At 42.2% G+C, this 23,015-nt stretch overlaps 1 protein-coding gene across 4 annotated transcripts in view; it reads right to left on the bottom strand.

The window, feature by feature from the left end:
- LOC141265130 (ATP-dependent translocase ABCB1-like) overlaps positions 1–23,015 on the bottom strand; it is a 1,603,396-nt gene that overhangs the window by 1,503,874 nt on the left and 76,507 nt on the right. For all 4 annotated transcript variants that reach the window (XM_073677832.1, XM_073677833.1, XM_073677831.1 and 1 more), the window contains exons 2-3: positions 7,178–7,259; positions 1,956–2,025 (exon numbers count right to left, since the gene is read on the bottom strand). In XM_073677832.1, the coding sequence (XP_073533933.1) occupies positions 1,956–2,025; positions 7,178–7,211 (104 nt within the window). In that variant the 5' untranslated portion in view covers positions 7,212–7,259. The remainder of the gene's footprint in view (positions 1–1,955; positions 2,026–7,177; positions 7,260–23,015) is intronic.

A 23,015-nucleotide genomic window follows, 5' to 3' on the forward strand; every position in this document is an offset into this window, starting at 1 on the left:
TATAAATGGAAAGATGAACAGAACAGCTCTTCGGAGGGTCCAAATGTGGGATCAGTTGTCTTAGGGCACTCGGAATGGTGGGAGGAAGGAGGATCAGGGTGAGGAAGATGCCGACTCCAAGTAAAAAAAATCTCCACATATTCCTCAACCACGAATCTACAAAAACACTAGTGCACACCTTCATCATCTCCCATCTCGACGATTGCAATCTTCTGCTCTGTGGCCTCCCTTCTAACAGTCTCGCACCCCTGTAAATCTATCCTAAACTCTGCTGCCCGACTAATCCACCTGTCCCCCCCGCTATTCCCTGGTCTCTCCTCTCTGTCAATCCCTTCACTGGCTCCCCATTGCCCAGAGACTCCAGTTCAAAACCCTAACCTTGGCATGCAAAGCCATCCACAACCTGTCTCCTCCATACATCTGTGACCCAGTCTCATGGTACTTATCTGCACGCAACCTCTGATCCTCACAAGACCTCCTTTTCTACTCTCCTCTTACCTCCTCTTCGCACAATCGCATAAAAGATTTCTCCCATACATCCCCCTACTCTGGAACTCTCTACCCCAAAATATCAGACTCTCTTCTACTTTTGAAACCTTCAAAAGGAACCTTTAGACAAACCTCTTCCGACAAGCCTACAACCTGCAGTAACCCTCGCTCCACCATACCACTGCATGACCAGCTCTACCCTCACCTACTGTATTCTCACCCATCCCTTGTAGACTGTGAGCCCTCAGGGGCAGGGTCCTCTCCTCTCCTGTACCAGTCGCTGTCACATTTTTGTTCCAAGATTATTGTAATTGTTTTGGCAATGTACGCGACTTTTTCACATGTAATACACCATGGTATAAATGGTGCTACAGTAATAATAATAATGTGGTCCAGACTCATGGCTACTGAGACTGGACTGTGTGGAAGACACGGTGGTGGTGGTGGTCAACTGACTGGAAGCATTATCTCCTATCCAATCAACAACCTTTTCACACTGCTCTGGCTTCAAGAGTGGTGTTCCTCGGCCCCCTAAAAATTGGGACAGGAAGGTAGTTCAACATGATGTGGGTGTTTGGTTTGCTCCCTCAGTAGGCACAGTTGCATCTTGACCACGGCCTTGGCCTCTGCGTGCACCATCACCATTACGTCCACTTCCCTCTCCCTTGCCACAAGCCTTGCCCATTTTAAATGGAGTTTAATATTTGTCACGTTGCCAAAAATGGCTGTATTGTTACCGCAATAATATAGGATCACGTCTGATGACCACAATTTTAGGCAGTGACCTTGGAGTCAGAGATGCTTCCAGGGGTCTTCCCCATGCTGTTCCCATTTCTTTTCAGCACTATATGGATGTGTCTCATCATGTCTCACACACCTCACAGCCAAATAAGGTAGTAAAATGTTAAAATTACATTTACCGGTGAAAGTATTTTTCACCGTTGAAAGCAATGCCGAAGTGCAAAAACGCGTCAAAAACGCTATGTGTGAACATAGCCCAAGGTGTGGGTGAGCATTTTTTTGGGGGTTATTTATTTTGCCTTATATGCAAGTCATTACCCTGGAAAGGATGTTCCTTAATATATTTCCCAGGAAAATCCATTTTGGTTTCTTTTTTGTATGTTTTATTGTGAGTCCGTAATACTCTGACAACATTATTCACAGCAGTGACCTGGCAGTCAGAGATGTTTCAAGGGGTCTTCCCCATGCTGTTCTCATGTCATTTGAGCACTGTTACCATAGATTTGGGCAATTTTTAGGCCCTCTGCAGACCTCTGGGGGGGTGCCGCCGGGAAAATGATCAAGTTTCCCATAGACCTACATTGGGCTCGTTGCTCGGGTCGAGCATTTTAGTGCTCGCTCATCACTAATCCTAAGTACATGTAAACTTATGACTTCAACGGTGGATAGATAGATAGATAGATAGATAGATAGATCATGAGTATAGCTAGATACATTTTTGTTACCTTTCAGAAGCATCATTTTTTGTATTTTCGTAATACTGAAAACCAGAACTGTTATCATCAGTAACATTTCCTGTAGGTTATAAATACATGAAATTATTTACAATTTTTACCTCTTCTCGCCACAGCCAACTTTAATTTTATCAATTTCATATTTTCCATTTCTTTCCCAAGAGCCATAACATTTTTATTTTTCTGTCTACATAGCCATATTGGATTGTTTTTTGCGGGATGAATTGTAGTTTTGCATAACACCATTTATTTTACCATATAATGTACTGGAAAATGTAACAAAAAATTCCAAGTGCGGTGAAATTGTGGAAAAAAATCTGCAATTGTCATGGCTCTAGGTGTATTGTTTTTACGATGTTCATTGAGTAGTAAAAATGATTCAGCAACATGATTCTTCAGGTCGAATATTTGCAGCAGATTTTTAAAATTTGCCTGTTTTTGCCACATTTTGGTATGTTTCTGATCTGTTTTACTTTTGTTTTTTTTACCATTGATTTCAGTGGATGAGAAATGCTGCAAAAACACTGAAAGATTTGACATGGTACAAATTTGAAAAAAACACTTTAAGGCCACTGCCCCACTATCAGTATTTGGTCAGTATTCGGTCAGTATTTATTCTCAGGAGTGAGAGTCAAAACCAGGTGAGGAACAGTCAGAGAAAAGGTATAATAGAAACAAGTCACCAATTCTGCATTTATCACCCACTCCTGGTTTTGACTCCCACTCTTGAGAAAAAATACTGCCCGAATACTGATAGTGGGGCCGTGGCCTAAAGGTTCAATCTGAAAGGAAAAAACTAGCACCACATGCATGAGATTTCAGAAGTCATATTCACTTTGGTAGAACTGTAAAAACACTGCAGAAAAAAAACATAGCAAAAATGAAACATGTGAACATGCCCTTATATAGATCTTATTATTTTCGTGGTGAAACAAATTCACAGATGTGTAAAAATAAATATTTGGTTTGTTGCCCAGTGTCCTGAGACAACAAACTTTTTTATTTTTCCATCTATTGAGCTCTTTGTGGACAAAATGTTTCGATTGTACAGTGTCCATTTTAGGACATGATCAGATATCAAAATCAAACATCAGAATGATGTCAGTTTTAGGCTAAATACCCTGTCTGAGAACTGATTTTGATAAGTGGTTCTGACAAGTGATTCTGACAAGTGATTTTGACGAGTGATTTTGATGAGTGATTCTGACAAGTGATTCTGACAAGTGATTTTGACAAATGATTCTGACAAGTGATTCTGACAAGTGATTTTGATGAGTGATTCTGACAAGTGATTCTGATGAGTGATTTTGATGGGTGATTTTGATGAGTGATTCTGACAAGTGATTTTGACAAATGATTCTGACAAGTGATTCTGACAAGTGATTTTGACAAATGATTCTGACAAGTGATTTTGATGAGTGATTCTGACGAGTGATTTTGACAAATGATTTTGATGAGTGATTCTGACAAGTGATTTTGACAAATGATTCTGACAAGTGATTTTGACGAGTAATTTTTATGGTGATTTTGACGAGTGATTCTGACGAGTGATTCTGACGAGTGATTCTGACGAGTGATTCTGACGAGTGATTCTGACGAGTGATTCTGACGAGTGATTCTGACAAGTTACTTTGACAAGTGACTTTTACAACTGTAATAATAAAAAAAAAAACTGTTCGCTGATGGGACTTGAACCCAAAATTCTGTGTCCCAAAGACAGTACATTAACCACTAAGCTATAAACTCAGTTGAGAAAGTCTAGGAGTTCTATTTGGTTATATGATTTTCAGTGCAAACTTGTTTAAAACTCATTGTGACTTATGCACAGACTGAAAGCAAGCCAAATTCAAATGATGTTTGATTTTGATGTGTGAGTCTGACGTGTGACTTTCTTCAAACATCAGCATCAGAATCACAATGACTTTTAGTCACCCTGAGAATTTTCATGGTTGATCTCATAAGACAAGAAAAGGTATCAGTTAGTATCACTTGACTGAATAGCATAATGGTAAGGCATCAGTTTCTGAAAATTTAGTGTTAGGCTGTGTCCCCACGATGCATTTTTTAAGCGTTTCCGCAGCGGCAAAAACGCTGCAGAAATGCTTAAAAAACCCATGGTAGAAGGCCTGCCATGTTCCATAATGATAATCCGCATGTGCTGTGAACATGCTGTGGAAATTTCCGATGCGGATTATCATTGTGGAAAAAAACGCAGCACTACCAATTATTTTGCGGAAGTGCTGCGTTTTCGCCGCCATTGACTTGCACTAGAACGCGCCAATTCCACAAGACTGCATCAGCACTTGCGTAATTGGCGCGTTCTAATGTGCGGATGGTACCCGGGTGTGGAGGACAGGCGACTCTCCTCCACACCCAGGTACCATTAAAAGCTGTAAAAAAAAGAATAAAATAAAAAATAAAGATTATATTCACCTTCCGACGGCCCCCGGACTCCTTCCCTGTGCTTGCCTACAGATCGCGCAGGACTGAAGGACCTGCAGTGACGTCACAGTCATGTGACGGCAGGTCCTTCAGTATAGCATATCGCGATCTGCCGGCAGCCAGCACAGGAGCGCAGCAAGACTGCGAGGGCCATTGGAAGGTAAGTATAGGTTTATTTTTTATTTTTTGACATTCTCTCGGGTCACACTATATAAATCCATGCCGTTTGCATGGATTTATATAGTGTGACTGAGTTGTCAAGCACTTTCCAAGTGATACTAAAATCGCTTGGAAAGGGCTTGACACCCGCATGCGGAAATGCAAGTGAAGAACGCTTCATTTCCGCATGTCCCTGGCAGGAAAACGCATGTACAATCCGCATGTGCCTTTTTCTGCCAGGGAGATGCAGAAACGCTCAGGAAAAAATCCTGAGCATTTCTGCATCGTGGGCACATAGCCATAGAGTTCAAATCCTGATAGGAAAAAGATTTTTTTTTTATTATGGCTATTAAGCACACAAACTATAGGGGTGTTTTACTTTTAACATATGACACTCTGATTGTCATCCTGATGTGTTAAGAGGTTCAGACACGCTGTCTATTTGCATGGTAAATTACATAGCAAAAGTAAATTGGGAGTTTGCAGCCAGTACTTGGGTGGATGGAAATAAAAATTTACAATAAAGACATTTTATCATTAGACCTCTTTAAGAAATTATGCAAATATAAAGTCACTTGGAAAAAGTTATGTAGTAAATTATTGCCTCCCAATTTACTTTGGCTATGTAATTTACCATGCAAATAGACAGCGTGTCTGAAACTCTTAACACATCAGGATGACAATCAGAGTGTCAGATATTAAAAATAAAACACCCCTGTAGTTTGTGTGCTAAACAGTCATAATTATAAAAATAAAAAATTTGTTCCTATCATCAAGATTTGAACTCTTAACACTGTAGTTTCAGAGGCTGATGCCTTACTATTGCGCTATCAGGTCAAGTGAATCTAATTGATAGCTTTTCTTGTCTTATGAGATCAACCATGAAAATACTCAGGGTGACTAAAAGTCATTGCGATTTTGATTCTGATGTTTGAAGAAAGTCACACATCAGACTCACACATCAAAATCAAACATTATTTTAATTTGGCTTGCTTGCAGTCTGTGCATAAGTCCCAATGAGTTATAGACAAGCTTGCACTGAAAATCATATAACCAAATAGAACTCGTAGGTTTTTACAACTGAGTTTATAGCTCCGTGGTTAGTGCACTGGCTTTGGGATACAGAAATTTTGGGTTCAAGTCCTATCAGCGAACAGTTACTTTTTTTTTATTATTATTATTATTACAGTTGTCAAAGTCACTTGTCAGAGTCTCTTGTCAGAATCACTTGTCAATCACTCGTCAGAATCACTCGTCAGAATCACTTGTCAGAATCGCTCATCAAAATCACTCATCGGAATCACTCGTCAAAATCACTTGTCAGAATCACTCCTCAAAATCACTTGTCAGAATCACTCCTCAAAATCACTTGTCAGAATCACTTGTCAGAATCACTTGTCAAAATCACTTGTTAGAATCACTCGTCAGAATCACTCGTCAGAATCACTCGTCAGAATCACTTGTCAGAATCACTCATCAAAATCACTTGTCCGAATCACTCATCAAAATCACTCGTCAAAATCACTTGTCAGAATCACTCATCAAAATCACTCGTCAAAATCACTTGTCAGAATCACTCATCAAATTCACTCGTCAAAATCACTTGTCAGAATCACTCATCAAAATCACTCGTCAAAATCACTTGTCAGAATCACTTATCAAAATCAGTTCTCTGACAGGGCATTTAGCCTCAAACTGACATCATTCTGATGTTTGATTTTGATATCTGATCATGTCCTAAAATTGACACTGTACGATTGATACCATTTTGGTTTAAATACATCATTTTTAATTATTTTTTATTGCATTTTCTGCAAAGGTACAAGCATCAACAAAAGGTAATTCTGCCTTTTCATTTTTTTACACTTTACGGTGTTTACCATATGGAGTTAATAGTTTGATATTTTTATAAATCAGACTTTTACAGACTCTCCAATACTAAATATGCTTGCTTTTATTAATATTTTTGTTTTTAAAGAGGGAAAAGGATGTAATTCAATTTTTTTTTAAATTGGTTAATATTTTTTAAAACATTTATTTTACTTTAGTTTAGGGGACTTGAATAAACAATTATCTCATTGCTTGCTATATACTGCAATGAAATTGTAATCAATTATATAGAGAAAATCAAGGTCATCTATGAAGCTCAGCCACAGGCTGGCCTTCATAGGAGTGCAGTCATGACTGACATGGGGGCCTTCAGCAGGCCTTTGGACGTCATGGCAACATAACGGCACCCTATAATTGGTCCGATGGGCGTATGGAGCAGCGCAACCCCCAGACCTCATGCTATAAATGCTTCAAGCAGAGTTGAGCTTCACTTGCTTCTGTCAGAAATAGTTTATGCCTGTGTAACACAGCCAGCATTTGTTAGGTGTGATTCAGGCTAAATTCCTGAGCTCACGTCATTTACGGGGACCCGACATTGTCCTTATGTGTATGCGGAAGTCGGTTAGGAATTAAGCCTGAGTTCTTTCAATCCTGTTAGGGCATGCAAATTAACATTTGTTGACCTAGTCCTTCATTTGTCAGTTCAATCATTGTTAGATTTACTAAAAAGACAAGACACCTAGGAATTATAATCTGTAAGACTTTGAAAGAAAGCTATTTACCATTTTCAGTTGCAGTGGCCTGATTTTGTCCCATTTTGTGAAAATTTTGCAACCAGGTTTGAATACGAAGCAGTTAGGATGCCTGTGAATAAAACATAAGAAAATCTACATATATGTATGTACAGAGCTCAGTATAAATGAGTACACCCCAACAAAAACCTTTTAGTTTCCTTTCTGAATCAACATTTTCTTTGAGATACCATGAAACAAAATACACATGTGGGCAATTCATTGAAAGCAATATTTGTTATTTTTCACACCCAAATAAATAATTTTATTAAAAATTTAATTCAAGACTATGTTAGAAAAATGAGCACACACCAATGAAAGTCTTAGGAGTAAACACAGGTAAGTTTGATTATTCATTAAACTGGTGTCCAGCAGACAGTTGAGACTATACATGGGCATTACTTAACAAAAAAAAAACAACTTCCCATTTCATTCTGTCAGCAATGGCAGCACATGGAAGAGAAATGTCACAACAAGACATGAGAAGGAAAATAATTTCTTTACATAAGAAAGATGAATGCTACAAGAAGATCAGCAAAGCTTTGCTTATCAGTCAGAATACTGTAGCAAAAGTGATACAAAAATTTTACAAAGATGAAACGGTAACCATCTCACAGAGACGTCCAGAAGTTTAAACAGGCGAGTGTTCTGATGAGAAGAGTTGAAGAAAATTGACATGTAAATTCATAGCAGTTAGCTAAAGAAGTAGAAAGCCAATCCTGGGTGAGTGTTTCCAGTGACACAATATGGAGCACACTGCAGAGGAAAGGCATGCATGGGTTTCGTCTACGAAAGAAGCCTCTCCTAAAGCCCATGCACAAAAATGGACACCTACAATTGCCAGGGCCCATGCTGATAAATATGCAGATTACTGGGACTCTATACTTTGAAATAATGAGACCAAGATAAATGTTTTTGGAACTGAGTGCTTCAAAACTGTATGGTGTCGCAAAGGTGAGGAGTACAAAGAAAAATGCATAGCGCTTACAGTGAAACAAGTTGGTGGCAGTGTTCTTATGTGGGACTGCATGAGTGCTGCTGGTGTTGGGGAGATACATTTAACTGATGGTATATCATGAATACACAGATGAACTACTCTATATTGAAAGAGAAGATGCTACCATCTGTTATGGCAAAGTTATCATATATTCTCATTTAGCCACATTAGGTATATCCTTTTTCTTTTTCTTTTATAAGTGTTGCTCATAAAAGCAGTGAGACATTGTCTTACAGGAAACTGTTACAAGGCTCAGAGACGTCATGTAGACAGAAACCATTTGTTTGCTTTTGCTAAGTAAAGTATTTTCTCCTGCTTTTTAGTCTTTTTTTGCAATGATATACTTCCTCTTTCACAGTTACTCAACAAATACCTCTGTCTCTGTCAGCAAGACAGACAAGCTTCGTACACTGACACTGTGTGTTACTTGTCTCCGATATATTGTTCCCTGATTTGACCAGCTCTGGCAATCCGAGAGGCCCCTTGTATCTCCACCAAACCTCTCCCGTAAAAAAGGGGTTTTCACAATAGTACATGGTGCTGAAACCCGGGATTGTTAATTGGATCCTTCAAACTCAACCATGAGGACCTCCCCAGGATCCACTGAATGAAGACCGTGTTGAGTAACTCCTGCTGGAATGTCTGTGTTTTATGGTGGTATGAGTGGGGTACATAGTGGTCCAACAAGACCATTCCTATTGAACTTCTGCCACTCTCTACACTGACGAGCAAAAGGGTAACAATGTTTTGAACTTTTGACTTTCAGGCTCCATATCTCACCATTCACTACTGCTTCAAACATGGGACTACCATCATTTTATAGACAATCCTTTTAGCTATCTCATACATAAATTTGACTTTCAACTATTTAGCATATGATTAGTTATGAAGATTCTTGTCATGTCACTGCATTTTTACTGTTTTGCTTCTGGTGGTGGAAACATCTTTTTCTTCCTGTATACTATAAAATACTATACTATACTATAAAATACAACCTGTTATCACATTCCTTAATAGCTCAGTGTGTTGATTCTAAAGGGAAAGGTCACTGGTTTCAATCAAGGAGCAGCCATGACGAAAATTTCCCAAGAAAAGGAAAACAGCATCATCCAGCTCATCAATAGCGGTGTCTCAGTCAAGAAAATTGTCAAACTACATCATGTGAGTGCCATGACAGTTGGAAGAATGTGAAATGAAGTCTGTTCATTAGAGATGGGTGAGCACTAAAATGCTCAGGTGATCGATGCTCGGGTCGAGCAAATTGGAATGCTCGGGTGCTTGACACGAGCAACGAGCCCAATGTAAGTCTATGGGAAACTCAAGCATTTTTCAGGTGGCTCCCCCTGGTGGTCTGCAGAGGGCCTAAAAATTACGCAAATCGATGGGAACAGTGCTCAAATGACATGGGAACAGCATGGGGAAGACCCCTGGAAACATTTCTGACTCCCAGGTCAATGCTGTCAACAACATTGACAGAGGTATTACGCCACTTTTAGGGACTCACAATAAAACATACAAAAACGAAACCAAAGTGGATTTTCCTGGGAAATATGTTAAGGAACATCCTTTCCAGGGTAATGACTTGTATATAAGGCAAAATAAATAAATAAAAACAAAAATACTCCTCCACACTATGGGCGTAGCGTTAACTTTTTCATTGCTTTCAACCAAGACAAATGCATTCACCGGGAAAAGTCATTTTAACATTTTACAACCTTATCTGGCCATGTGATTTGTGAGACATGATCAGACACATCCTGTGTCATTTATAAAGAAGGGACTCTGAAAGTCACAAAGCCTATTTTTATAGGGCCATCAGACGGCCTTTACTATTCTTAAAGGGCCACCAGTCAGCCCTCGCTATTCTTAGAGAGTCATCAGCCGGCTATGCTTTGTTGTTCCCAATACTAAAGAGTGGGTCTCCTATACTGTCATTGCGTATGCAGTGAGTGGCAGGTCTGCCCAAAATTTGGATGCACCCCAATACCCCTTTGAAGATTTGGTTGCACCCTAATACCCCTTGGAAGAGACTTAGAGGAGGGCCTCCTGAAAACAATGTTCCCATTATTAGGAAGTGGGTCTCCTATACTGTTTGCCTATGCAGTGAATGCAAGGGCTGCCAAAAATTTGTACCTACTCCAATGTCCCTTGGAAGAGACATAGAGGAGGGCCTCCTGAAAAAAATGTTCCCATTATTAGGAAGTGTGTCACCCATTGCATTTGCCTATGCAGTTAATGCAAGGGTTTCCAAAAATTTGGAGGCACTCCAATGCCCCTTGGAAGAGATGTGGAGGTCATAGGGTCTCCTGAAAACAATGTTCCCATTATAAGGAAGTGGGTCTCCCATAGTGTTGGCCTATGCAGTGAATGCAAGGGTTGCTAAAAATTTGGAGGCACTCCAATTCCCCTTGGAAGAGACATAGAGGGCCTTATGAAAAAATGTTCCCATTATTAGGAAGTAGGTCTCCCATAGTGTTGGCCTATGCAGTGAATTCAAGGGCTGCCAAAAATTGGGAGGCACTCCAATGCCCCTTGCAAGAGATGTAGAGGGCCTCATGAAAAAATGTTCCCATTATTAGGAAGTGGGTCTCCCATAGTGTTTGCCTATGCAGAGAATGCAAGGGCTGAAAAAAAATTGAGAGGCACGCCAATGCCCTTTGGAAGAGATGTAGAGGGCCTCATGAAAAAAATGTCCCATTATTAGGAAGTAGGTCTCTCATAGTGTTGGCCTATGCATTGAATGCAAGGGCTGCCAAAAATTGGGAGGCACTCCAATGCACCTTGGAAAAGACGTGGAGGAGGGCCTCATAAAAAAATTTTCCCATTAGAAAGGAGCGGGTCTCCTATACTTGTAATGCCCATGCACTAAGTTTATGGGCTGACAAGCATTTACGCCTGGGGTGTATACATAAACATACTGTATAAAAAAAATTTTTTATGGGCATTATAAACACCCTTTAAAAAAACTATGTGGCTGTTGCCTCACGGACCACGGTCACCCTGGTGATATGGTGGTGGAGGATGAGGATGAGGAGAAGGAGGAGGACAAGAGTAAATAGCCAAAATCAGGAAGCGTAAACCCATGTGTGGGTGTGAAAAGGTGCATGGGAATACACCTCCCAAAAAAAGACACTGGATTTGAGTTTATGTTACGCTGCTATCATATGTTGGTGTTGAAAAGTCTGGCCCAATCCAGCCCTTGTTCATTTTTATAAGAGTCATCCTGTCAGTATTTTCAGTTGACAGGCTGATCCGCTTAGCAGTTATAATACCTCCATTAAAAACTCACTCTGATAAAACGCTAGTGGCAGGGCAGGCCAGGACCTCCAAGACTTAGAAAGCCAGTTTATTCCACGTGTCCAGCTTGGATACCCAATAATTATATGAAAGGGGTTGAGAAAACTCTCCCAGAACTTTGACAGTGTTCCCCTGCCTCTGCTGGATTGGAGTTGTGTCTCTTACCTGAACTCCTTGGTTGTCCAACTAACTGTGACCACTGCCGCCAGAGTTTTCAGATAGGAATTTTTTTACTAGTTCCGCAACAAAGGGCTTTCTGGTACTTAACCATTTGTGTAGACCTGTCTGCCTCAGGAATAAGAGATATAAAGTTCTCCATGTAGCGTGGGTCTAGAAGTGTCACGAACCAGTAATCTCTGTTACCCAAAATTTTGAGAATGCGAAGGTCATGGGAAAGGCATCGTAACATAAACTCAGCCATCTGTGCCAGATTGCTAACAGGCAAGACGTCCGTGTCCTCACCAAGAGGACAACTGACCATTCTCTCCTCCTCCTCCCTGTTCCTAGGCCATCCACGCTGAACAGACAGTATGACAGTTGTCAGGTAGAACCTGTTCTTCCTCCTCCTCTTCCTCATTGTCACCCAATCCACGTTGGGATGAGATGAGGCTGGGCTGTGTGTAATCACCCTGTATGGTTCCTTGCTCCATATCATTGTGCTCTGCCTGTAATGCATCCTCTTTGATAGGAGCAGAGAGCGTTTCAGAAGAAAGAGAAGTGGGATGGTGACGCTAATTATGACGTCATCGCCGCTCACCATCTTGGTGGAGTCCTCAAAGTTTTGGAAGATGGTACATATGTCTGACATCCATGTCCACTTCTGAGGTCTTATGTGTGGAGTCAGAACTGAATACCAATGGCCTTGTTGATGCTGGTACTCAACAACTGCCCTCTTCTGCTCACAAATCCTTCCCAACATCTGTAGTGTAGAGTTCCAACGCGTGGGGACATCACACACCAGTCGGTGAGCCGGAAGCTGCAAATGCTGCTGAAGCACGGCAAGGGTGGCGGAAGCTGTAGCTGACATTATAAAATGGGCACACAGGTGGCATACCTTGACAAGCAGATCCTGCAGCTCCGGGTAGGTTTTGAGACACCGCTGAACCACGAGGTTAAGCACATGGGCCAGGCATGGTACATGTGTGAGCTTGCCTCGCCTCAGAGCTGCCACCAGGTTCCGGCCATTGTCACACACGACCATGCCCGGCTGTAAGTTCAGCGGTGTCAGTCACAGATCTGTCTGCTCTTTCAGAGCTGTCCACAACTCTTCAGCATTGTGCGGTTTGTAACCTAAGCATATTAACTTCACCACAGCCTGTTGACGCTTGGCTGAGGCAGTGCTGCAGTGCTTCCAGCTTGTGACTGATGTGGTCATTTGAGAAATGGAGGCTGAAGAGAAGGAGAAGGAGGCTGATAAGGATGAGGTGCAGGAGATGTAGACTGGAGGGGCAACCCTGATTGACCTAGGGCCCGCAATCCTCGGCGTTGGGAGGATGTGTTCCGTCCCAATGTCCGACTGGGTCCCAGCTTCCACTATGTTAACCCAGTGTGCCGTCAGCGAGATGTACCATCCCTGCCCACAAGCACTTTTCCACGTGTCCGTGGTTAGATGGACTTTCCCAGTAACTGCATTGTTGATGGCACGGCTAATGTTTTGGGACACGTGCTTGCGTAATGCGGGGACGGCACACTGGGAGAAATAGTGGCGGCTCAGGACCGATTACCGAGGCGACGGCCGCTGCCATCAGGTTGCGGAAAGCTTCCATCTCCATGAGATTAAAAGGCAACATTTTGAGCGCAAGCAGTCGCGAAATGTGGGAATTTAGTGGTGTGGCCTGTGGGTCATCGGCTGCATATTTGCGCTTGCGTTTCCAAGAACTGGGGTATGGACAACTGAACGCTGCGCTGGGACAAGGACATGCTAGCTGATGGTGTTAGTTGAGAGTGTGCAACGACAGGTGCAGGGCAGGAGGCATCTTCGCATGCTCTATGGATGGAAGAAGCAGTGATGTCACCCGCAGACACTGTTTCTGGACCCTGGGTTTCGGCCACAAAGTCGGGTGCTTTGAAACCATGTGCCTGATCATGCTGGTGGTGGTCAGGCTGGTAGTTTTGCTACCGCCGCTGATGCTGGCCTGCCAGGTTTTACAAATGGCCTTTTTGGGGTTTTGGCAGAGTCTTTAAAAAGCAACCAGACTCGGGAGGACCTAACAGTTGTACTGGCAACTTCCATCGTGTTGGTGTTATGGGGAATGGATGCCTGCCTTCTGTCTGCAGCAACCACACTGCTTCTTCCTGCCTGTTAGGATGATCTGCTTCCCTCCCCCTATGTGCTGCTGTCCTCGCTCTGCATGTCCTCCTGCCAGGTTGGGTCAGTTACTATATCATCCACCACCTCATCTTCCACTTCTGCACCCTGGTCCTCCTCCTGACTTTCTGGCAATTATGTCTCATCATCGTCCACCTCTTGTGACACTTTCCCACCGTCGCCTTCATATGACCGTGGCTGCTCAAATATTTGGGCATCGCTACATGCGATCTCCTCTTGCCGCGCTTCAAGTGGACCATAAGAAAGGCCCAAATCTATAAATGGAAAAGTGTAAAACTCTTCGGAGTGGGATCAGTTGTCTCTGGGCACTCGGCATGGTGGGAGGAAGGATGAAAAGGGTGCGAAATATACGGTCCAGACTCACGGCTACTGAGACTTGACCATGTGGAAGACAGGGTGGTGGTGGTGGTGGCTAAGTGACTGGAAGCATTATCTGCAATCCAACCAGTAACCTTTTCACACTGCTCTGTGTTCAATACTGGTGTTTTGCGGTCCCCTATAAATTGGGACAGGAAGGTCGAGCGAGAAGATGTGTGTTATGATCTGCAACAAGTACTAATTAAAGAAAGGGGAAAGCTATCCCTACAGTAAGACCAAGCTGAATCCCTACAATGTAGCGGGCTGCCTGTTCCTAGCGAACAGACCCGTCTTAGTCCTCGGCTAGTCTGAACAAAGACCTATAGCATAAAGGGGAGGGGTCCCCAATAGAACTAAGGACTGGAACAAAAATGGGACACCTCCTGATCAGAGAAGTTGTTGCAGAATACAAAAAGATAAACTGACAAAAAGGTACTAGAGGTCCCAGAAGGACCAAGCGAACGGCAGAGAAAGGCACAGAAGCACCTGGCTAGCAAAACAGTCAAACAACACTGAATTCCAGCACAGCCTAAAGGGCGGAGCTGGAATATAAAGGCAAATGGTCACATGACCGCAAAACACAAGATGGAAAAAGCAAACAGGAGGGTTCTAACAGTACCCCCTCTTTTATGAGGATCCTCCGGATCCTCCAGGCCCAGGCCTATCCGGAAACCTCTTGTGAAAAGTTCTAACAATCCTAGGAGCAGAGACATCATCCGCCCTTACCCAGGAGTTATCTTCGGGACCGAAACCCTTCCAGGAGACGAGATACTGTAATCTCGCTCTACGCCATCTAGAATTCAAGATACGAGAAATTTCATATTCGCCGTCTTCCACCACAGGAGGAACTGTGACAGTGGCATCCCTATCTGATACATCAGCCTTTTTTAACCTGGAAACATGAAACACAGGATTAATCTTCCAGGAAGTAGGGACATCCAACCTAACCGCAGATGGGTTAATAACCTGAAGCACTTTAAATGGACCCACAAACTTAGGACCCAGTTTTTTAGAGGGAATCCTCAACCGCAAGTTCCTTGAGGACAACCTAACCATGTCACTCACAGTAAACAAAACCTCCATACATTTCCTGTCAAAATACTTCTTGGACTTCTTGTTAGCCTCTTGAAGGTTGCAACGTACATTAGTCCAAACTCTCTCCAAATCACCGGAAAAATTCTCCTCCTCCGGCACCGCCAACCCCAATTTGGAGAACGAACCAAAACATGGATGTCTCCCAGTACAACAAAAAAAAAGAAGAACACCCAGCTGAGGAGGATGTATGATTGTTAAGAGCAAATTCTACGAGAGGCAGAAACTCAGACCACACCTCTTGATTGTCCGCCACAAAACAACGCAAAAACAGTTCTACATCCTGATTCTTTCTTTTAGTCTGTCTATTAGACTCAGGATGATACCCAGACGAAAATGACAAATGGACTTCCAACCTGTCACAAAAAGCACGCCAAAAGGGAGCCACAAACTGAGGTCCTCTATCAGAAACAATATCTGTGGGAACGCCATGAAGCTTGACAATCACCTTAACAAACGCCTTAGCGAGAGTCTTGGCGCAGGGCAACTTAATGAATGGAACCAAATGACACATCTTATTAAAACGGTCCACAACCACCCAGATGACAGTAAAACCCTCGGACACAGGCAGATCAGTAATAAAATCCATTTTGAGATGCGTCCAAGGCGCACTTGGAACCTCCAGAGGGTAAAGCAACCCCGCAGCAGGGGTATGTGAAGCCTTTGACCTAGCACACACAGTACATTGATGCACCCACTTGATGACCTCTTTCTTCCATCAAGGCCACCAAAAACTGTGACACATAAGTCTCCTAGTCTCAGAAATTCCTGGATGACCTGCCAACCGAGACTCATGACACTCCACAAACAAATCTTTCCTAAAGGTTCTAGGCACGAACAACCTCCCAAGGGGAGTGTTAGATGGAGCATCATCTTGAGCTTTCAGAATCCCATTCTCCAAATGGAGTCCAATGCCGCCACCACAACTCCTTTCTGTAAAATGCTCTCCTCCTCCTCGGCACCGACCATAGTAGAGAAGCTGTGAGATAAAGAATCGGCTTTAACATTCTTAGTACTAGGGATATAGGTAACAGAAAAATGAAACCGAGAAAAAAAAAAGTGCCTACCTAGCTTGACGGGCATTCAAGCACTTGGCAGCATCCAGATAGATCAAATTCTTATGATCTGTGAAAACCTGAATAGGAAATCTAGCGCCTTCCAAAAAATGACGCCAATGTTCAAACGCAAGTTTAATAGCCAGCAACTCCTGATTTCCAACATCATAATTCAGTTTGGTTGCCGAAATTTTTTTCGAAAAGAAGGCACAAGGATGTACTCCATCCCTGTTCTCCTGAGACAAAACTTCTCAGACCCCCACGGATGAAGGCTTGGTTTCATCAGGCTGCATAAGGATAGGGGCAGAACTGAACCTCTCTTTGAGAAACTTAAATGCTTCAATGGCCTCAGTAGTCAACTGGACCGTATTCGCACCTTTCCAGGTGAGATCGGTTAGAGGCTTAACAATTACAGAAAAATTCTTAATGAATTTCCTGTAATAATTGGCAAAACCCAAAAATCTCTGTATAGATTTCAAACCAATAGGCCTAGGCCATTCCTGAACAGCCTGAACCTTCACCAGGTCCATCTCAAAGCCCTCGCTGGAGACAATGTAGCCCAAAAAACTAATTTTCTGCACAGTGTACTCACATTTCTCCAGCTTAGCAAAGAGTGAATTATCACTCAATAACTGCCAAACTTCACGTACACTCTACCAATGGGACTCCAGATCTGGCGAATAAATCAAAATGTCATCTAAATACACAACCACATTCTTACCAATCAAAGGTCTCAGGATGTCATTAATAAGGTTCTGAAAAAATGCAGGTGCATTGGTAAGACCAAAAGGCATCACCAGATTCTCAAAATGACCTACCAGAGTGTTAAAAGCAGTTTTCCATTCATCACCCTCCTTCACTAGTAACAAATTGTATGCCCCCCCGGAGATCAATCTTAGAGAACCACTTGGCCCCCACTAACTGGTTACACATGTCAGGAACTAACGGCAATGGGTAGGAATTGCATACGGTAATCTTACTAATTTCACGAAAATCCAGACATGGCCGTAAACCCCCGTCCTTTTTTTTAACAAAGAAAAATCCAACAGCCACAGGCGACTTAGAAGGTCTAATGTGACCAGCAGCCAGGCTAGTCTGTATGTACTCCTCCAAGGCCTTTCTTTCAGGGATAGTCAGATTAAACAAGCGACTCTTGGGAAGAGTAGCTCCCGGAACAAACTCAATGGCGCAATCATAATCCCTATGAGGAGGTAAAACTGGCAACTCCTCCTCCGAAAAAACCCTCCAAAAATCTTGAATGGGTAAAGGTAATTCCCCTTTTTCCACAGCCACAATGCGACCATTACAACATTTATAATAGCACTTCGAACTCCAAGACTTTATCATATTAGTAGACCAGTCCAGCAAAGGATTGTGCAGTTTTAACCAAGGCAATCCTAGAACGACCGGAGAGGGTAAATTATTTAATAGAACCAAGTCCAAAATTTCTTGGTGAAGTCCATTGATAGTGAGGGGAAATGCAGCAACCTTGTGAGTAATACATTTCAAAGGAGTGTTATCAATTGCAATCACAGAAATAGGTGATGACAAAGGTTTGGATTTCAATTTAAGGTTTTCCAAAAACCCTTTATCAATCACATTAAGTGTTGAACCACAATCCACAAATACCTGAAATTCAATCAAATTTTCCTGCAAAGAAATACTCCTGCAGAGCGTAAACAAGCTATATGGGCTTACCTGACCTCTTTTTTTTCTTTACTTAAACGAATCTCACAATACTTAATCAAATGGTCAGCTTTACCACAATAAAGACACAATTCCTCAGCGAACCTCCGGTCTCTTTCCTGAGAGGGGAGCGACTTCGTCCCAACCTCAATCGGTTCTCCGCCGTCTGAGCAGATTTTCTGGGGACTAGGACCTGGCATTACAGGAGTCTTTACCTCATTCTGTCTAGATCTCAGCCTCCTATCCACACGAACAGCTAATTGCATGGCATCCTGCAGAGTCTCAGGTGCGGGGATTGCAATTAGCAAATCCTTAACCCTTTCACTCAGATCAGCAAGAAATAGACATTTCAGAGCAGGATCATTCCATTTGACTTCTGAAGCCCAACTTCTAAAGTGTGTCTAATAACTTTCAACATCACCTGACCGCTGATTCAAACGCCTGAGTTCTGCCTCAGCAGATGAGATCAATCAGGATCGTCATATAATAGACCCGTAGCAGAAAAAAATTGTTCTACAGACCTTAAGCATGGGTTGGAGAGAAAAGACCCACCCCTGTGGTTCATTGCGCAAAAGTGACATAATAAAACCAATGCGCTGTGATTCATTCCCAGAGGACCTTGGTCTCAAACAAAAAAATAACAAACAAGCATTTTTAAAGGAAAAAAAATCTTGCTGTTTACCATAAAAAACATCAGGCAGTCCTACCTTGGGTTCCACAAAATGCGCTCCAGAACAGCTAGTCACGTGTTGCTGGAGCTCCGCCACCTCCAGAGACAATCCCTGCAAACGTTGAGCCAAAACCTGGACGGAAGCCATACTGATCCCCGAATTTCTTTCCTATTAGTTTTTTTAGGCTGGACTTACTGTTATGATCTGCAACAAGTACTGAGGAAAGAAATGGGAAAGCTATCCCTACAGTAAGACTAAGCTGATTTCCTACGGTGTAGTGGGCTGCCTGTTCCTAGCGAACAGACCCGCTTTAGTCCTCGGCTAGTCTGAACGAAGACCTATAGCATAAAGGGGAGGGGTCCCTAAAAGAACTAAGGACAGGAACAAAAGTGGGACACCTCCTAAACAGAGAAGTTCTTGCAGAACACAAAAAGATAAACTGAAAAAAAGGTACTAGAGGTCCCAAAAGGACCAAGCGAACTGACAGAGAAAGACACAGAAGCACCTGGCTAGCAAAATAGTCAAACAACTCTGGAGTCCAGCACAGCCCAAAGGGTGGAGCTGGAATATAAAGGCAGATGGTCACGTGACTGCAAATCACAAGATGGAAAAAACAAACAGGAGGGTTCTAACAGTGTGGGTGTTTGTTATGGCATAATTTAAGCATGCCCATGGCCTCGACCTCTGCATGCACCATCACCATCACATCCAGTTTCCTGTCCCTTGCCACGTACTTTGTCCATTTTAAATGAAGGACAATATCTTTTATGCTCACTACAAATGGCTGAATTTGGAGCGAACTTATATGTGATCCGTGTGACGAACAAACCACAGTTTTAAATAGCTGGCCTGTAGGTAACTATTTTTAACAGCAAACTGGTGTCAATAACTTTGCTGACACGCTGAAACAAAATTTTAATGGATGCCAGAAATGGCAGAATTTTCAGCGCAATTATATGTGATGCATGTGATGAACAAACCACAGTTTTAAATAGCTGGCCTGTAGATAACTATTTTTAACAGCACCAACCTTGTGTCAATAAGTTCACTGACACACTGCAACAAAATTTAAATGGAGGCCAGAAATTACAATATTTTCATTGTAATTATATGTGATCAGTGTGACGGACAAACCACAGTTTTAAACAGCTGGCCTGTAGGTAACTATTTTTAACAGCAAACAGGTGTCAATAACTTCACTGACACACTGAAACAAAATTTTAATGGAGGCCAGAAATGGCAGAATATTCAGTGCAATTATATGTGATCCGTGTGATGGAGAAACCACAGTTTTAAATAGCTGGCCTGTGGGTAACTATTTTTAAAATCGCCGACCTCGTGTCAATAAGTTCTCTGACACACTGCAACAGAATTTCAATGGAGGCCAGAAATGGCAATATTTTCAGCGCAATTATATGTGATCCGTGTGACGGACAAACCACAGTTTTAAATAGCTGACCTGTAGGTAACTATTTTTAACGGCGCCGACCTCGTGTCAATATGTTCACCGACACACTGCAACAAAATTTCAATGAAGGCCAGATATGGCAATATTTTCAGTGAAATTATATGTGATACGTGTGACGGACAATCCACAGTTTTAAATAGCTTGCCTGTAGGTAACTATTTTTAACAGCGCCGACCTCATGTCAATAAGTTAACTGACACACTGCAACAAAATTTCAATGAAGGCCAGGAATGGCAATATTTTCAGCGCAATTATATGTGATCCGTGTGACGGACAAACCACAGTTTTAACTAGCTGGCCTGTAGGTAACTATTTTTAACAGCACCGACCTCGTGTCAATAAGTTCATCGACACAGTACAACAAAATTTCAATAGAGGCCAGAAATGGCAATATTTTCAGTGCAATTACATGTGATCCATGTGATGGACAAACAGTTTTAAATAGCTGGATTTTTAGCACTGTAATATGGAAAGGACATGGCTGTATTCTGCAGGCCAACAAGCAAATGACGCAGAAAAACGGTGTTCACTGGATTGCTTTTTAAGCAAATAATCAGGATTAAGATATAAAAAATAATTATTCCTGGCCCCTAATACTTGGGGCTATTTCTACAAATATTTGTAAAAGCACCAGCAGACAGAACTGGAATGGATCCTCTTGCTATGTGCACTGCAGTTTGCTATATACCCTGCCTGCCTAGCACTGATATCTCTGCAGCTGGATTAGTCCTCAGAAGGACTGTTAGTTGAAATGGATATGTAGAGAATCTTGTAGAATACCTACACTAACTAATAAACAAGCAAATCTCTCCCTAAACAGCAGCACCTACACTGCCTGATTGTGGAGTAGACTCTGATGAGCACGGCGGCACCAGGTCTGATATAGACGTAATGACGCTGTGCGGCCAGCCAATCACTGTAATGCCACAACCAACATGGCTGCGGCATTACAGTGTGTGGCAGATAATCCCTGCATGTTGATTGGTGCTCTAAAGAGCGCCAAACATGCAGGGAGGGGACCCGAGCTCCCGTGGAGCATCTCGGAAGTACTCGGCGAGCGCCGAGCATCTCGAGCATTGAGATGCTCGGGCGAGCACCGAGCAGTAGCAAGCATGCTCGCTCATCACTAATAACTATCACTAAGTACTTTTTTATTGTTAAGTAACAATATTTGGGGGGCCTACATGATGTTGGTCAATTTGGGTGACAAATGTCAATTAAAACGTTGAATTATATAATTCAAAGGGTGTGATGTCATTTATATGTCCAAATATAATATAGCAAACTGTAAAAACTGCTGCCAAACACCGGTAGACAGATGTTCCAGAACTGTGTTACACAAGTTTGTAGACTGCTAGTTGCAGGACACACCTTGTTTTAACATGTCCCTATGGTCAAATTATTTTTAATCTATTCTGGGATTACCATTAATTTTGTCCATGTCATTTTCATTAGTTTTTTTTTCTGTTGAACCACAATTCAAAAGCAATGTTTGATTTTCATTAATTGATATTCAGTAAATTTATATTGAGAACAACTTTTGTCAGTTTCAAGTTATTTAAGTGACAACTGTGTTTTTTTTTTACATTAATAGAGCAATCAATGTGCATGGCAAATTAACTTTTTTTTAAATCATCATATGGTGCGAAAATAGTTGCCAACATCTGCTGTAGAGAGTAACACTGTATCTAGTATCAGTGGCAGTTCATTACAACAGCAAAGCATGGAGCCATGTACAGAGTGTTGTAAGTCTACTTTGTTAACAGAGTAGCATGCTCAGATTGACTGCAGCAGTGGAACATTTGTTGCTACTGGAAGTGTGGTTCCTTGAGAACTATACTGTTAGTGGCGAGAATTGACTTGGCAGCCATGTCAATGGCTTATAGCTCACATACGTGGGACATGTACAGTACAGACCAAAAGTTTGGACACACCTTCTCATTTAAAGATTTTTCTGTATTTTTATGACTTTGAAAATTGTACATTCACACTCAAGGCATCAAAACTATGAATTAACACATGTGGAATTATATACTTAACAAAAAAGTGTGAAACAACTGAAAATATGTCTTATATTCTAGGTTCTTCAAAGTAGCCACCTTTTGCTTTGATGACTGCTTTGCACACTCTTGGCATTCTCTTGATGAGCTTCAAGAGGTAGTCACCGGAAATGGTTTTCACTTCACAGATGTGCCCTGTCAGGTTTAATAAGTGGGATTTCTTGCCTTATAAATGGGGTTGGGACCATCAGTTGTGTTGTGCAGAAGTCAGGTGGATACACAGCTGATAGTCCTACTGAATAGACTGTTAGAATTTGTATTATGGCAAGAAAAAAGCAGCTAAGTAAAGAAAAACGAGTGGCCATCATTGCTTTAAGAAATGAAGGTCAGTCAGTGCGAAAAATTGGGAAAACTTTGAAAGTGTCCCCAAGTGCAGTTGCAAAAACCATGAAGCACTACAAAGAAACTGGCTCACATGAGGACCGCCGCAGGAAAGGAAAACCAAGAGTCACCTCTGCTTCTGAGGATCAGTTTATCCGAGTCACCAGCCTCAGAAATCGCAGGTTAACAGCAGCTCAGATTAGAGACCAGGTCAATGCCACACAGAGTTCTAGCAGCAGACACAGCTCTTCAACAACTGTTAAGTGTCTTTGTGTGACGTAGAAAAGGTGAACGGATGGACTCTACATGCCTGGTTCCCACCGTGAAGCATGGAGGAGGTGTGATGGTGTTGAAGGCATACTGAACCAGCATGGCTACCACAGCATCTTGCAGCGGCATGCTATTCCATCCAGTTTGCGTTTAGTTGGACCATCATTTATTTTTCAACAGGACAATGACCCCAAACACACCTCCAGGCTGTGTAAGGGCTATTTGA

The sequence above is a fragment of the Phyllobates terribilis genome, unplaced genomic scaffold, assembly GCF_046119375.1.
Source record: "Phyllobates terribilis strain yellow unplaced genomic scaffold, ASM4611937v1 Scaffold_4__5_contigs__length_816908805, whole genome shotgun sequence".
Taxonomy (NCBI): Eukaryota; Metazoa; Chordata; class Amphibia; order Anura; family Dendrobatidae; genus Phyllobates; species Phyllobates terribilis.